Raw genomic sequence first — 16851 nt, 5'->3', positions numbered from 1 at the left:
GTTTCAAATTATAACTGAGGGAATTTTAGTTTTTGATCACACATTTCCATCATGGCTTTGTCAAGACTGGGATTGAATTATGTAATCAACCACTGGCCTTATATACTTCAATTTGCATTGATATAATAAAACCATAAACCATACCACAAATATACCTCCTTAACCAAACTACTTATTATTTTGGGACAATAATCAGTTTCTTACATTTTCCCTACCTTACACATAATAGGTTCAAAATAAATAGCTGTGAATGAATCATCAGCCAGAAATGAATACATTCATGTGTGGAGGTAGAAAACATAGTTGGCCAATTGACAAGTACTTGAGATATATAAGTACTCTGAATCCAATCATTTAACCTTTAGGATAAATGGCTTGACCTTAAGATTTGACACTGCCAAAATATTGTAGGAGCATTCTCCAAGGTAGTATATTTTGTAAACCTTAAGAACCTAAAGGCATCCATTTAGTATGCCTAATTTGTTCTCCTTTGCACAACATTATCTTAATGATGGTATTCTAAATTTTTAGTAATTGCTTCTAATTCTTCCAAATACTATTGTGAAGTCCCAAATCTAGCTATCTTAGAAAAGTAAAGAGGAGCATATGGGTAAGAGGATGTGGTTTGGGTTTTGTTTTGCTTGGTGATTTGTTTTATATTGAAGTACTGAGGTTTGAATTCAGAGATTTGCACAAGTATTTTACCATTTGAAACACAACTCAGCCCTAAAGATGTGTTTGTTTTTAAATATCATCTATTTTGTCTGTAATAAAGACATTAGGTATCTGAGATTTTTTCAAATTTGTGACAAAGCCTTACAGACAGGTACAAACCGTACATCTTCCTTTGCAACTCAGAATTTATTGTTGAGGATGAATTTAAGAAGTAATATGATTCCTACAATAGGTTGCAATGCTAGGGGTTGGCTCTGAGAATTAAGTTGATGCAAATTCTAAAGAAAAACCAATGTAATCAAAGAAATATGAACAAGACCATGTCATGAGAAAGAGTATCAATGTTTGTGAAGTTATGCACTTTTATCTGGTGAATATAATGTAACCCTTCTATTAATCACAATAAAAAATTAAAAAAGAAATACTTTAATATACATATCAAAATTTTGTAAAGATATATTCAGTATATGTATGGGAGAAGGTCTGTACATCTGACACCTTTCTATTTCCATACATAAATGTACCAACTTGTCCAATTTAAATAATAAACATACTTATGAGAAAAATCAATGTTGTATGAGTATATATTTGCCAAAACTTCCTTCAAATAGTCTTTAAAAAAGTCACGTATTAAGCCAGACTCAAAGGAACTTAGGCTCGATGGTTTCCCTCATTTGTCATAATTGGTAGAAACCTTGGGCTCTACTAGCAGAGATCTGCAATAGAGCAAAACCTTGATACATAAGGCCATATAGTATGAAGCTAATTGAAAGGACCTCCAGGATATTGAAACAAAAGCCGTATAACGAATGACTGTTGTCCTTAATGTACTATGTTATTTCTCATCTCCTTTGCTGTCCCTTGGGTATCTCATATTGTTACAGTATCTCACTTTGTTATCTGATATATTGAATTTATTTGTATTTGGTTATTTGAAATTTGATAGGGAAGGGGGGAAAACCAAGATGGGGGTGTGTGTGGGGGGTAATGGGTACCAAGACATGTGAAAGGGTATCAATGTGTGTGAATTAATGCACCTTCTATCTGGCAAATATCATGTAACCCTTTTATTAATTACAATAAAAAATATTTTAAAAAGTCACGTATTATGAAAATATCAAGGCTCTTGATAGTGAATGTTATTATTTTTGTTCAAAAGTATTTTAAAATGTAATAGCTATATTGCAATGGGCAATTTACAATAAGTTATTACATATTAAATGTTTGATCTTCTATTATTTTAATGCAGAATCTTCTTTTTTCTACACAGAAAATATTTTTATTCCAAATATACAAATTAAAAACACCAAGAAAGTGTTGTTTATAACATCTGGTATCATAATTTTCAATATTTTAATACCTTTTCAAATATATGAGCACAGTCAGTACAACCATATAACATGTTTTATCTTATGTTAACAGTCAATTGTCAAAACTGTAATGTCTTAGAATACCTGGACACTGGAAAGCATTCAATTAAAACATCAGTACAGCTTTGACTCATCAAAGGAAATTCAACAAGTTATTTTGAGGGTTTAGGCAGAAAACAATAAGCCCAGATGAAAACCAATCATTTTCACTCCACGAAATGAATGTACACATTTTAACATCTGTCCCATTGACATTTTCAAGTTTTTAAGAGGCTACCAGACCAGACCCTTTGCTAATTTTGATTTGTATTTTTTTCTCTTTCCTTTTTCTGGCTTTGCCTTCGGCCGTTTTCTCAATCTCTGGTTCATCCATACTGGGTACTGTCCATGCTGGTCTAAAAGAGTCTTTTTGTTTCTCTTAATTTCAATCTCCATCTTCATGTCATCATTTTCATCCTTCTCCACACAATCCATTTTTTATCTTGACAATATTTGGGTTCCACCAAAGTTGATATTTCTTGAACATCTTTCATTATAACATCACCACTGATTTTGAGAATACTTTTAAGTCTGTTGAGCTCCTTTGGGGCATTCTTCTTTCTCTTCTCAGCACGCATTTTTCTTTTCCACTTACTCCGTAAACTTTTAGCCACGTTTCACCAGAGAGAGCCTACACCTCCAGAATCTTGTTAAATATGTATAATTTCATCTCTGAACTCTATCCTATGAAAACAATGACATCCATTTTCTAGAACAGTATTTGGTTCCTAATAGATACTATTTCCTACATGAATAAATGCAGAATAACTTTCTATGTAACTGTATTTAAAATGATATAGTACTATTTATAGTCTTTCCATGTAATAAGAAACATTATCATTTTCTTTATTCTCTCATTTTCTATGGCTAATGATTTCCTTTTTCATCCTTTTTTTGCATTTAGTCTAATTCTTTCTAAATTCCAAGGATATTCTTTACCCTCTCTTCCATATCCTTTCTTTTCTTAATTTCAAGCAATGATGTGAAAATAATGGTGCTTATGTCTTTGTAATGACAGAAATTCCTTTGTCTTTTCTTCAGACCCATTTTAATCTTCAATGACTCATATTTAAGAAATGAACTGTGCAGCTGTGGTGGAACTAAATCCTTGGCAACAATTGGAAGGGCAAACAAGTAGTGCTTCACAATGGATGGCCCTTAGCCTTGAATTATTTACTGTCATTATAACAATGGAACTGCATCATCCATTTCCTATTTAACACACCCTGCTCTAACTGTTATCTCCACGTTCTCCTGTTCAGATCTTTAACATGTCTTTTTCTGCTTGCATGACCAAACATATTGGTTTTCAAATCATTCTTATCCAAAAAGAACATCTTTGGCTTTTGCTTTATGATTCTCTCATTTTCTTGTCCTATATTTTTCTTTCTCTTCTCAGAATATAAAAACTAAAAATAAATAAATAAAAACAGGGGACGGGAGTTTGGCCTAGTGGTAGAGTGCTTGCCTAGCATGCACGAAGGCCTGGGTTCAATTCCTCGGTACTACATACACAGAAAAAAGCCAGAAGTGAAGGTGTGGCTCAAGTGGCAGAGCTCTAGTCTTGAGAAAACCCAAGGCCCTGAGCCCAAGCCGAGGACTGGCAAAAAAAAGTAAATTAAATAAATTTTTTAAAAAAACAAAGATTGATTAAATATTTTTTTTTACTGGAAGTAGCTAATCTCTCTTCTCCTATTCCTTTCTGAATTAACTTTTCTGAAACTACTACCGTTCACTGAAATTTCTGTCTTACACTCTGATGAGCACGCTACAGTGTCAGTCTGGCAATCTATATATTTTGGTTATATGCTCTTTGTCACCTTCCTACTCTTGAAAGTTTCCCTCTGTCTGCTATAGTATGTACCCCTCGTTTCCCTTGACCTCTTTACTATCCATCCCTTTCTGGTCTCTTGTGTCATCCTGTTTTACTGTCTGCTCATTAAATGTTTTATGGAGTCAGTCAATGTATATTAGCTAAATGAGAAAATGACTCCTAAATTTCATTTTATTCTCCCTAAACATATGTATATATTATTTCCTCATGGAAGGAATGTTTCCATTCCAAGCTGAATATATCACAACTCCTTATTCTATTTTTTCATATATTTTTATTGTAATTAATAGAAGGGTTACATTATATTCACCAGATAGAAGGTACATTACTTCACAAATATTGATACCCTTTCTCATGCCATGGTCCCCATTTCCCTCCCCCCTCCCCCCACTCATCTTGATTTCTCCCCTTCCCTATCCTATTTCAACTACCCAATATGAGATAACAGGGTGAAATAGTGTAACAATATGAGATAACCAAGGAACAGCAAAAGAGATGAGAGATAACATAGTACATTAAGGACAACAATCACTCTTTATATGGCTTTTGTTTCTATATCCTGGAGGTCATTACATTTAGCATCATACTATATGTCCTTATGTATCTAGATTTTGTTCTATTGTAAATCACTGCTAGGAGAGCCCAAGGTTTCTACTGATTACAACAAATGAGGTAAACAATTGAGCCTATGTTCCTTTGAGTCTGGCTTACTTCATTAATATGATTTTTCCTTACTCTATTTCTTCTACAGACTCTCACTGTTATCTTAGTGTTGGTTTATTTTTTGTTTTTACAATATATTTCACTATTATTTTAAAGGTGATATACATATGGTTAAGAGTTACTTAAGTCAAGTAAAAAGTACATTTCTTTTTGGACAATATCACCCTTCCCTCACTGTCTCAAGTTTTGCCTTTCCATCCCCACCTATAAGTTGTATAGTTATTTTCAACATAGTGTCTAGTGAATAACACTAATATATTTAACTATCTTGTCTCACACCTTGTCTATATACCCTTACTTTCCAAAAGACAAATAAATTAACAAAGACAAAAGGAAAAGATAGCAAAAACAGGAGCAACAACAATATAAATCTCTTCTATTTCTTGGCATTAGTTTCAGTAAATATTTTCCTTTTTTATTTTATTTTTTTGTTATTGGGGTAATTTACAGAGGGGTTGCAGTTATATTTGTCAGATAGTAGGTGCATTGCTTCTCACATACTGATACCCCTTTTCATGTTTTTGGTCCCCATTACCCCTTTTCCCCCTCCCAATCAACTTGATTTCACCCCTTCCTTTTCCTATTTCAAATAAACAAACAAACCTGTATATAATATACCAGGCAACAAAGTCAGATACAGTAACAATATGAGATTAACTAAAGAACAACAAATGAGAAGAGAAATAACATAGTACATTAAAAACAACCATCACACAAGATAAAGCTCTTATTTCCATATCCTGGAGATCTTTTCATTTAGTCACATCCTATATGACCTTATGTACCTAGGTTTTCAGCTATTGCAATCCTCTGCTAGGAGAGTCCTAGATGTATACTAATTATGACAAATGAGGGAAACCACTGAGCCTATATTCCTTTGGGTCTGGCTTACTTCACTTAATATGATTTTTTTCCAAGTCTTTCTACTTCCTTACAAATGGGGTGATGCCATTCTTTCTGATGGCAGCATAAAATTCCATTATGTATAAGCACATCTTCTTGATCCAAACATCTACTGAGGGGTATCTGGGTTGGTTCCATATCTTTGCTATGGTAACTAGTGCTGCAATGAACGTCATTGTGCTAGTGGATCTAGTATGTCCTTGTTTCTGGACGACTGGGTAAATGCCAAGGAGTGGAATTGTTGGATTATAGGGGATCTCTATGCTTAGTCTTTTGAGGAATCGCAATACTGCTTTCCATAGTGGTTGAACGAGTTTACACTCCCACCAACAGTGTAGTAGTGATCCCTCCTGGCCACATCCCAGCCAGCATCTGTTATTAGATTTCTTGATCCTGGCCATTCTAACTGAACTGAAGTGGAATCTCAAAGTTGTTTGGATTTGCATTTCTTCTATGGCCAGAGATGTTGAGCATTTCCTCATGTGATTGTAGGCCTTTCTTCTTTCCTCTTCAGAGAAGTCTCTTTTTAAGTCTTTAGCCCGTCTTTTAATAGGATAGTTGTTTCTTTGAAGATTTGGGTTGGAGAGAGAGATTCACTTCTTTTTAGCTATACATATATTTTAGATATGAGGTCTTTGTTGCATGGCTAGTGAAGATCTTTTCCCACTCTGTGGACTTTCTATTTAACTTGCTAGCTATGTCCTTTGCTATACAAAAGCTCTACAGTTTAGTACACACCCACTTGTCCAAACTTTCTTTAATTTGTTGTGTTTCTGGTTATTTATTAAGAAAATTTCAACCTGTGCCAAGGAGACCTAGTGTATCTCTAATTCCTTCTTGTAATGTTTTCATGATATCTGCTTTTACATCAAGATCTTTAATACATTTGGAATTAATCCTGGTGCAGGGTGACATGGAAGGGTCCAATTTTAGTTTTTTGCAGGTGCTTAACCAATTCTTCCAGCACAACTTTTTGAAGAAGCTGTCTTTTTTCCATTCTATTCTATTCTATTTTTTTTGGCCATAGGTCTGTGGGTTATCATCTGTGATGTTTTTTCTGCTAAGAATTGTTTTTGGTATATGGGGGTCTTTTGTTATTCCATATGAAATTTTGGATTACTTCCTCTATTTCCTTAAAGAATGACATTGGGATATTGATGGGTATTGCACTGAATTTGTAGATAGCTCTTGACAGGATTGCCATTTTCACGATGTTAATTCTTCCAATCCAGGAGCACTGGAGGTTATATTTTTCATATTATCAGACACACATACCTTTTGACCCTTTGTGATCCTCTCTGATGAATGTCCTCCTTTGGACTCACTATGTGAATGTCTAGAGACCTGTATAATTAATCATATCCCAGTGTTTGTTTTACCATCCAGTGTGTTTACTTGTAGACTTGCAGGAACATTCTAGTTACCACAAATGAGAGAAACCATGCAACCTACATTTCTTTCTGGTGCTGCTTAACATAATTTTTCAATGTCTTTCCATGTCCTTATGAATGGACCAATATCATTCTTTCTGATGGAGTAGTAGAATTACATTGTGTATGTATATCACATTTTCTTGATCCATTTGTCCACTGAGGGGCATCTAGATTGAGTCCATATCTTGGCTTTGATAATAATGCTGCAATGAGCATTGCTGTATTGGTAGCTTTAATGTGGCCTTATTTGAATTCTATGGAATAAATGTCCAGGAGTCTTATTGCTGGGTAATAAGGAAGCTCTCTGTTTAGATTTTTGAGAAACCTCTATATTCCTTTCCTGAGTAGTTGAACAAGTTCACATTTCCATCAAGAGAGTAGTAGAATTCTCGTATGGCTACATTTCCACAAGAATTTGCTATTGTTAGTTTCCTTGATAATGGCCATTCTATCTGTGGTGAGGTGGAATCACAGTATTGTTTTGATTTGCATTTATTTTATGGCCATACATGTTGAATGTTTCTTCATATATACATTGGCCATTCTTACTTCTCAGAAGTCTCTCCTTAAGTCTTTAGTCCTGGGTTGTTGATTCCTTGAGGGTTTATTTTAGGGGGACTTAATTTCTTGAGTATATTTTAGATAGATGGCCCTTGTCTGATGCATAGCTTGTAAAAATATTCACCCCCGTCTGTGGGATTTCTGTTTATTTTGTTAGCTATGTCCTTTGCCATGCAGAACCTCTTCAGTTTAAGAATATATGCAGCCCCATGTATCCAGTCTTTGATTTCTTGTGATTCTGGACCTTAGGAAGTTCTGACCCATGCCTAGAAGCCCTCACATTTCCTCTACCCATTTCTTTATTTTCATTGTATCTGACCTTACATTGAGAAAAAGATGTAAAGGACCTCTGTGGTGAAAAAAAATTAAATCTGAAAAAAGAAATTTAAGTAACCCAATACAAATGTCATTCTAACAGCAGCATAGAATTCCATTGTGTACATATACCACATCTTGTTGATCCACTCATCAACTGAGGGACATCTAGGTTGGTTCCATATCTTTGCTATGGTAAATACTGCTGCAATGAACATTGTTGTGCTGGTGGATTTAGTATGTCCTTGTTTCTGGATGATGGGGTGTGGGGGAGGGAAATGGGGACCAAACATGTAAAAGGGTATCAATGTATGGGAATTAATGCACCATCTATCTGGCAAATACCATGTAACCCTTCTATTAATTACAATAATAAATATATGAAAAAAATTTAAGTAGAGTTAAGGAAATAGAAAACTTTCCATCCTCCTGGATTGGGAGAATTTAACATTGTGAAAATTGCAATACTGCCCAAAGCAATTTACAAATTCACACAATATCCATCAAAATAGAGAAAGCAATAAAAAATTCATATGCAAATAGCAACAACAATCCTTATCAGGAAAAACAGTGTTGTAGGAATATCAATACCAAACTTCAAACGCTATTACAAAGCTATTGTAACATAAACAGCTTGCTACTGGCAGAAGAACAGGCCTGAGGACCAAGGGAAGAGAATAAAAGACCTGGAAATGAACTCACAGACATATAGTCACCTAATATTTAATAAGGGAGTCGAATTCAGGTTAAAAGAAAGACTGTGTCTTCAACAAATGGAGCTGGAAAAATGGCTATCAACATTCTGAAAAGAAAAGAATAAAAAACAACCTGAAGTTAGATCCATATATAATCCTGCAGTAAAATCAATTCCAAATGGATCAAAGACATCAATGTAAGGCCAGAAACTATGAAAATAATGTTGAGTTTTAATACTATTCTTTTTTAACTAACTTTACACATATACACACATATGAACTATTCTGGATCAGAGAAAGATTTCTTTTAGTAACAGCCAATAATGTTCCCTCCTCCATTTACCTTACCTGAAGATACTCCTAAGTGACCTATTAATGGTTAATGAAAATTTTCCTGTCTGAGTGGCTGCTGGGCACTTCATAGGCAAGAGAGCAGGACTTTTTTCTCTACATATAAAGAAGAAAGTAACAGCTATCATCAACCACTGAAAGATTCTCCTTGGAAACGTAATGGGCCTGAGTCTAACTCTAACTTCTTGAGGAGTTAGTTAGCTGCCTGCTGTGTCTTTAGTTTTACAACCAACAAATATCCCCAAGGTCTGAGCTTCATAATCTTTGAAGTGTAATTACCTAGATAGTTAGCAACTCAATCCTTCTGACAACTTGGAACTTAACCTATGAGCCTATTCTGCGCCTTAACTACTTGGCACTCTTGGATCACAGAAATTTGAGAAATTAACTGGACAAATGGCTACAGGTCTAATTTGCACAGTATGAGAAAGTTCTCAGCAGGCTATAGCTTTTTAGATGCACTGAGAAAGCCAGAGAAATTTATTTCTTCGACTTGGAAGAAATTATATGAAGTGAAGTAAGCCAGACCCAATGGAACATAGGCTCAAGGGTTTCCCTCATTTGTCTTAATTAGTACAAACCTGGACTCTCCCAGCAGAGGATTACAATAGCTCAAAATCTAGATACATAAGGCCATATAGGATGAGACTAAATGAAAGGATCTCTAGGATATGGAAACAAGAGCTTTATATTGTTTGATTGTTGTTCTTCATGTAATACCATTATTTCTCATCTCTTTTGTTGCCCTTTGGTTAATCTCATATTGTTACTGTATCTGACTTTCTTACCTAGTATATTGTATATAGGTTTATTTGTTTACTTGAAATAGGAAAGGGAAGGGGGTAAAACAAGATGTTTGGGAGCGGTGGAGGAGAGAAATGGGGACAAAAACATGAGAAGGGGTAAAAATGTGTGAGAATTAATGCAACAACTACCTGGTGATTGTAACCCCTCTATACATTACCCTGAAAATAAAAAAATAAAAAATAAAAATACCAAAAGCTCATTACTCTTACCATTATTCATCTTTTGTCCTTAATTAAATATTCATATGATGAAAAAATTTATTTCTTCATATTTTATTTCATTGTATCTAGCCTACTCTGTCTAAAAAACTAAGAGCCCTCCTTATTCCTTCATTCTTTTTCTCTTATCTCCACCATCCATTCAAGACATCAAATCCTTATGTCTCAAACTTCTAAGCATTTCGCTAATATATACTATTTTTTTTCTTCTTGGTAGTGTGGCTCTGGATCATAGCCTCATAATATTTCACTAGATTGTGCATATGCTTCTAATGATCATTTGAATTCCAATTCTTCCCTTTTCAGATGCTTCCTACAGTAGTCCCACCATATCCATGGAGAATAGGCTCTAAGACACTCAAGTGCTTGAAATTTTAAATAGCACCTACTTCTCTACATACTGTATAGTTTCCTATGCACATATACTTATGAGATAGTTTAATTTAAAAATTATATACAGCAAGAGAGGGCTGGGAGTTTAGCCTAGTGGTAGAGTGCTTGCCTACCATGCCCTAAGACCCAGGTTCAATTCCTTGGTACCATATACATAGAATAAAAGCTGGAAGTGGTGTTCATTCTCAAATGGTAGAACTCTAGCCTTGCGGAAATCCAAGGACAGTGCTCAGGCCCTGAGCTCAAGCCCAGGACTAGCAAAAAAAAGTTTAAAGAATTATATACAGCAAGAGATTAATAACTATAGATTTTAGCAATCTCAGCTTTTAAATTTTTTTTCTGAAATTGAGAATTTTCACTGATTCATTTAAAGGGTATGTTCTTCTGACTTTCCTTTGGTTTGTACAAATTGTCTGCATTGTCATTCTTGCTATTTGGAAGGATTACTAAATAATGATTAGTTGAATCAAAGCACTGTAATGTAACAGTCTATCTGCAAATCAAAAGAGTTCCTAAGTTACCAATGAGAAGATGGCATTTATGACAGATATATTGGAGATATTCCAGGCAGGAGGGAGCAGGGCTGAAGACTATTTCATTATCCTGTTTAGAACAATTCACAACTTAAATTTTATGTTTTATTTATTTCTGAAATTTTTCATTATTTTTAGACTATGGTTTACCATAAATAAAACAGTGGGAAGGGGAACCATGGATAAGGTGGGAGGGGAAATCTACAGGAAGTCTAATTTGTGAATTTCGTACACATGGCTTTAACCAAGTAAAATCAAATGCCATCAAATAACAAATTCAATGTGTATGCTACAAAATTAAGAAAGTGAGGGAAGTGGTGAGATAGGAAGGATGGTTGATCAAGATGCATTATATTCACAAACTTGAATTCATCTGTTTCACCACTTAAAGATAGTTTTAAAAATTGAATGTAAAATTTTGTGAGGTGCCATTGATTCCCATCTGTAATTCTAGCTACTCAGAAGAGTGAGGTCTGAGAATCACATCTGATACCAGCCCAGGCAGGAAGTCTGTGAAACTCTTATCTTTAATTAACCATCAAAATAATAAGTGAGCAGTAGAGCTGTTGCTCAAGTATTAAGAATGCTAGGCTTCAGCTAAAAGGCTCAGAGACAGTGCCTCGGTCCTAATTTCAAGCCCCAGGACAAGCACATTAAAATAAATAAATCTTTTTTTAATATTTTTATTGTAATTAATAAAAGGGTTACATGATATTTGCCAGATAGAAGGTGCATTAATTCACATACACTGATACCCTTTCACATGTCTTGGTCCCCATTACCCACCCCCCCACCCCCCATTTTGGTTTTCCCCCCTTCCCTATCCAATTTCAAATAACCAAATAAAATAAATTCAATATATCAGATAACAAAGTGAGATACTGTAACAATATGAGATACCCAAGGGACAGCAAAGGAGATGAGAGATAACATAGTACATTAAGGACAACAATCATTCGTTATATGGCTTTTGTTTAATATCCTGGAGGTTCCTTCAATTAGCTTCATACTATATGGCCTTATGTATCAAGGTTTTGCTCTGTCGCAAATCTCTGCTAGTAAAGCCCAAGGTTTCTACTGATTATGACAAATGAGGGAAACCATTGAGCCTAAGTTCCTTTGAGTCTGGCTTACTTCACTTAATATGATTTTTTCTAAATCTTTCCATTTCCAGAAATTGCCAAAAATTTTTACTTCTCACAGATGCTTTTTGCAATTAATTTGATGCAGAGAAACTTTCCACAAGCCCTGTCTTATCAGTGTGGTTAAGTGTGTGGTTGTTGAGTATTCTCCTGTTCTTAATTTGGTAAAAATGTGACTCCTAAAAAAGTTGAATTCGTTCATTTACATGATAAAGTGAAAATGTGGGATTTGTTGAATGTCTTAAGCAGATGTTGGGTAGAGTTATGGGAAAAATGAGTCAAGCATACACATTACAATACTGAACTCTGTGCATCCTGAGCATTCCTGGTTTTTCAACAGTGGTTTCCTTAGATCCATACACCTATGAATACTAATGACCTGTATTTGAAACCCACACATGCCTGTGCTACTCTACTGCTTAAATCCATTCAAAGCTTCCTGATTACATACAAAGAAGTCCTTCAAACATTTTAGCTGCCCATAGATGTGCTGTATTTCATACAGCTTGTCTCAAATTCTGCTTTAAAGTTCTAATAAATCTCCACCTACTGGAAGTGACTTGCTTCTTCTCTGCACATGTTCCCTCCCGTGTTTTTATGTTCTAGAAATATGAGCCTACTTAAAGATATTGATTAAAGATACATGCAATATGGTGCTATATCTTGTACTTGCACTTTCTTCTTCTTGCAATGTCCTCTTCCTTGTTCTTTGACTCATATCTATGCTTTAGAATTCTGCATGATAACCATCTTCTTTTAGAAGTCTTTCTCAGGTTTTGCACATCAACAGTACTTTCTCCAATCTACTGTAATGATTTATATGTTTGACTCTTCTACTGTATATAATAAGAGAAACTTTGCCCTCAAACTTGTATTTCCAGTCTTTCATATAATTACTGGTACACAGAAGGTCAATACAGATAAGAGATATCATTTTTGCAATTATTTATATCAGTAGCATTTGTCTCTTATCAAGTCTAAATGGAAAGACTAGGCAAAATGATGATATCCTTGAAGCTGTTAAAATTAAATGTATGAAAAAATATAGGAATATAAGTATACACACATATTGACATATTTATGCAGATTTCAAATTATATATTAGAGGTAGAATCAACCTACTGTGTAAACAAAGCATATAGTCAACCTGCCTTGTATGATTTCAAGGGCATAAGAATATCCCATAATACAGAAATCACTTTCCATTCCACAGGCTGGGTTCTCATATTGTTCCTAGGGAACTCCATTGTTCTAGATCTAACACCTTTCCTTTCTCTACTGAATTGTAAATAACTATGGAAAATGAATCATTTTACAAAGTATCAATGTGCAACATTGCTAAGAATAAGACAGTTGAAAGCATGCTTAATTATTATATATTATCATTTACATAGCACTTAATTTTTATTCACATGTTTACTTTTAACATCACAGACTCTGGATCAATAACTATCTTTAATTCATTCAGAGCATCTGTTCCTCTTGCCTTCACAACATACCCCAATACCTTATTAGTACTTAATTATGTACGAATTTATATTTGTCATTCTGCTTCAAACATTTACCATTTATGTTGTTTCTTTAGTACTTGAATTTTCCCACAGGGCTTCACACATGCCAGGCAGGTGTTCTGCCTCTGAGCTGTGACTTCTTTCACTTAGTCATATTAAAATTTGAAAGCAAGGCCTCCTTATTAAACAGGCACTCTATCCCTTGATCTACACTCCCCCAGTCCATATTTCTTTTAGGTTGTTGTTGTTTGTTGTTGCTGTTGTTTTTAACTAGGGTCTCACGTTTATGCCTGGGCTAGCCTGGACTCGATCATCTTGATCTCTACCTCTTGACTAACTAGAATTATAGACATAAGACAACATGATTGGTTTGGTCCAGTAACTTCTTGAAAGCAGACATCACACATTTTGTTTACCCTTAATTCTCTATGTCAAATAAGGCTACAGATTAAGGATTAAAATTATCAGTTCACCTAAATGTCCCTATTATTCTATACTTATTTGTTTAGAGTAAGGTGTTCCCAAATTTCTGTACCCATAATAGTTTAAAACATTTCTGCTCTTCTCAGAGATATCCCAATGTATAATGTAATGGATATTTTTCAAAAGTGTTAAAACTTTCTCTTATCTTACTTCCAATACATTATTTTATTCACTTTTTAACATTTTAACAAAATTAACTGCTGATAGCCAACTAGATTGTCTATTTCAGTAGAGCCTAAGTTCCTCTATTTTGTTCTCATTATGTTTTAGAGGTCCACTACGTTAGTGTATTTGAAACTTCATTAGCCATGCTAGGGGTTTACAATTTTTACCTACCATATAACTTTAGCTCTAGATTTTAAGTTTCACAGTCAGGTCAAACAAACAAAAGTGTTCCTACCTTAATGAGAGGGCATCACCTGTCTTGAAATCCCCTTTCTCCTTAAAATGACTTTAAAAACACAGTCATTCCTCATTAACAGAAAGAGCTAGCCTAGCCTTCTTTATTGTTTTATTACTCTCAGTTTATAAATAATGAGATAGAAATTGACTTGAGAGTTTCATAAACAAGTTGTGAGTACCCAGGATTAATTTTGAGAAGAATGCCACAAACCAAATAAGCATTTCTTTTCATCTCATTTCACAGGCCTTCAAGAGGGAATTGAAAACTAAAGAACCTGTAATCATGAGTACTCTGGAGACAGTGCGAATCTTTCTGACAGAGCAGCCTTTGGAAGGACTAGAGAAACTCCACCAGGAGCCCAGAGGTAATTGAATGTGGAACTGTAATAACATATTGATAGAAGGATCAGTGGTGACAGAACAGCCCATCCATTCTGGCTGCCAAATCTGGAAAGCTCTCATATTTTCTAGGTTAAACAGGATCAATTCAAATTAAACATAGATGTTGGGAAAGAATAACAAATCATAAACCACCAAGTGTATATCTATTTACACATTCATATATAAACATTAAAAGCAATTAGCAATCAGTTATCAGACCATTTAGAAAATAATAAACAAAGATGTTTATCTGTCAGAAGAAATTCTATTGTTACAAACACTACAAGATAATTTTTCATTAAAGAATCTGAGTGAAGTAAATTAGAGCTTGTGGTGTACATCTTAACATTTTTCTCAGTAACTCAAATGACTGTTGGATTATCTGATTGATAGAGGGCATAATAGGTTCAATCAGAAAGATGTACTTTAAATATGCAGATCTGTACCAAAATTTATGCCAAAGTGTAAAAGACCCATTAATCAGTAGGCTGTACTCTTGTTAATCTGTACCCTTTCTTCCAGTCTGACCTTTTCAACAATGCTTCAGAAAAACAAACAAACATGAATGTGACCTAACACCTTGTCATATTGCCAATTTAGAGCTGGCTCCTGAGGAAAGAGCCCAGAACTTCAATCGGCTCCTACGAAGGCAAGCTGAGGAGGTCAACACTGAGTGGGAAAAATTGAACTTGCACTCTGCTGAATGGCAGAGAAAAATAGATGAGGCCCTCGAAAGACTGCAGGAACTTCAAGAGGCTACAGATGAGCTGGATCTCAAGCTACGCCAAGCTGAGGTTATCAAGGGATCCTGGCAGCCTGTGGGCGACCTCCTCATTGACTCTCTCCAAGATCACCTTGAAAAAGTCAAGGTACAGTCTACTGCTTTCTTCCAAAGCCCTTTGACAGACCCCAAAGAGATTGTTATCTAAACTTCAGTGCAGTGCTTTTATCCCGGAAAATTAAGAATGGGGCCAAAATCAACACATCTTTTACCAATTCACATGAGATGATTCCCAGGAGAAGATAGTGTTATAGTTTAACTTCAGTGATATAAAGTCAAATTCTGCCAGCTGCCAGGGGCTCATCTAATGTCAGAAAACACAAAAATGCTTCTCCATTAAAAAATTAAATTTTCTTGTGTACCACCACTTTATGTGCCTGGTGAACTCTTACTGAGCCCTCAAAGCCTAACATAGACATTAGTTATCTTTGTAGTCTTACCTAACTGTCCACCATACATACACACACACAACTTTCACTAAGTAGAACTTGCTCTCAATTGTGCATTCATAGACCATCAAGCATGCTTTTTCATACTTGTTTCCCATATATTCTGGACACTTAAAATGGTCTTATTCCAAAGAAAGTAATGTTCATGAAGGAATGAACATAATGTACATCTGTAAATTTCCAACTTCTACCTTTATGCCAGTACAATTCAAGGAATCTCATTTTAGAAGAGTTTATTAAGCATTGGTGACTCACATCTATAATCCTAGTTACTCATAAAATTCAAACTAAAGTATCCAAGTTTGGAGCCAGTCCAGGCAGAAGAATCTGTGAGAATCTTATCTCCAATTAATGAACACAATTACAGACTGGAGGTATGTTATGGCTAAAGTTGTAGAGCACAATCTTGATCAAAGTGGTTGATTAAGAATATGAGGCCCAGAGTTCAAATCCCAGCACTAGAAAAAGGAAAAAATACATTTATGAAGTATTATAGTGTGCTACATATGTCATCATGAAGGAAAGAGACTTGATCTTTCCTTTTACAAGTCCTACAACTTCATATCGAATTGGTCAGCTCATCATTAAAGTGATATGTGAATATTCAAAATAGTATGTGAATATTTAAAATGGTTGGTGACTGTATAAAAAGAAAAGGTAAAAGTATAACTTTATTACTTCTAAATTCCCTGCATCCTAACATTCTATGCTTCATGCCCACCATTACAGCAATAGTTAACATTTGTTGGCCCTAAAATTAGTGTATTTCTTAAAATATTTCAGCTTCAATATGTTTCACTTTATACTACTTGTATCTGTATGTATAGGGTCTGATTTTTTTGTCAGTCATGG

The 16851-nt window shown here is 34.7% G+C and overlaps 1 protein-coding gene and 1 pseudogene across 3 annotated transcripts in view; one reads left to right on the top strand and one right to left on the bottom strand.

The window, feature by feature from the left end:
- Positions 1–16851, top strand: part of Dmd (dystrophin) — a 1999854-nt gene that overhangs the window by 1624738 nt on the left and 358265 nt on the right. For all 3 annotated transcript variants that reach the window (XM_090326714.1, XM_090326711.1, XM_090326710.1), the window contains 2 exons: positions 14633–14753; positions 15370–15638. In XM_090326714.1, coding sequence (XP_090182840.1) covers positions 14633–14753; positions 15370–15638 — 390 coding nt within the window. The remainder of the gene's footprint in view (positions 1–14632; positions 14754–15369; positions 15639–16851) is intronic.
- Positions 2319–2701, bottom strand: LOC150040523 (protein LLP homolog pseudogene; annotated as a pseudogene).

The sequence above is a fragment of the Megascapheus bottae genome, chromosome X (genome assembly GCF_031878675.1).
Source record: "Megascapheus bottae isolate mThoBot1 chromosome X, mThoBot2.hap1, whole genome shotgun sequence".
Classification (NCBI taxonomy): Eukaryota; Metazoa; Chordata; class Mammalia; order Rodentia; family Geomyidae; genus Megascapheus; species Megascapheus bottae.
Note: the sequence above shows the minus strand (reverse complement) of the source record. Positions and strands in the feature narration are given on the sequence as shown.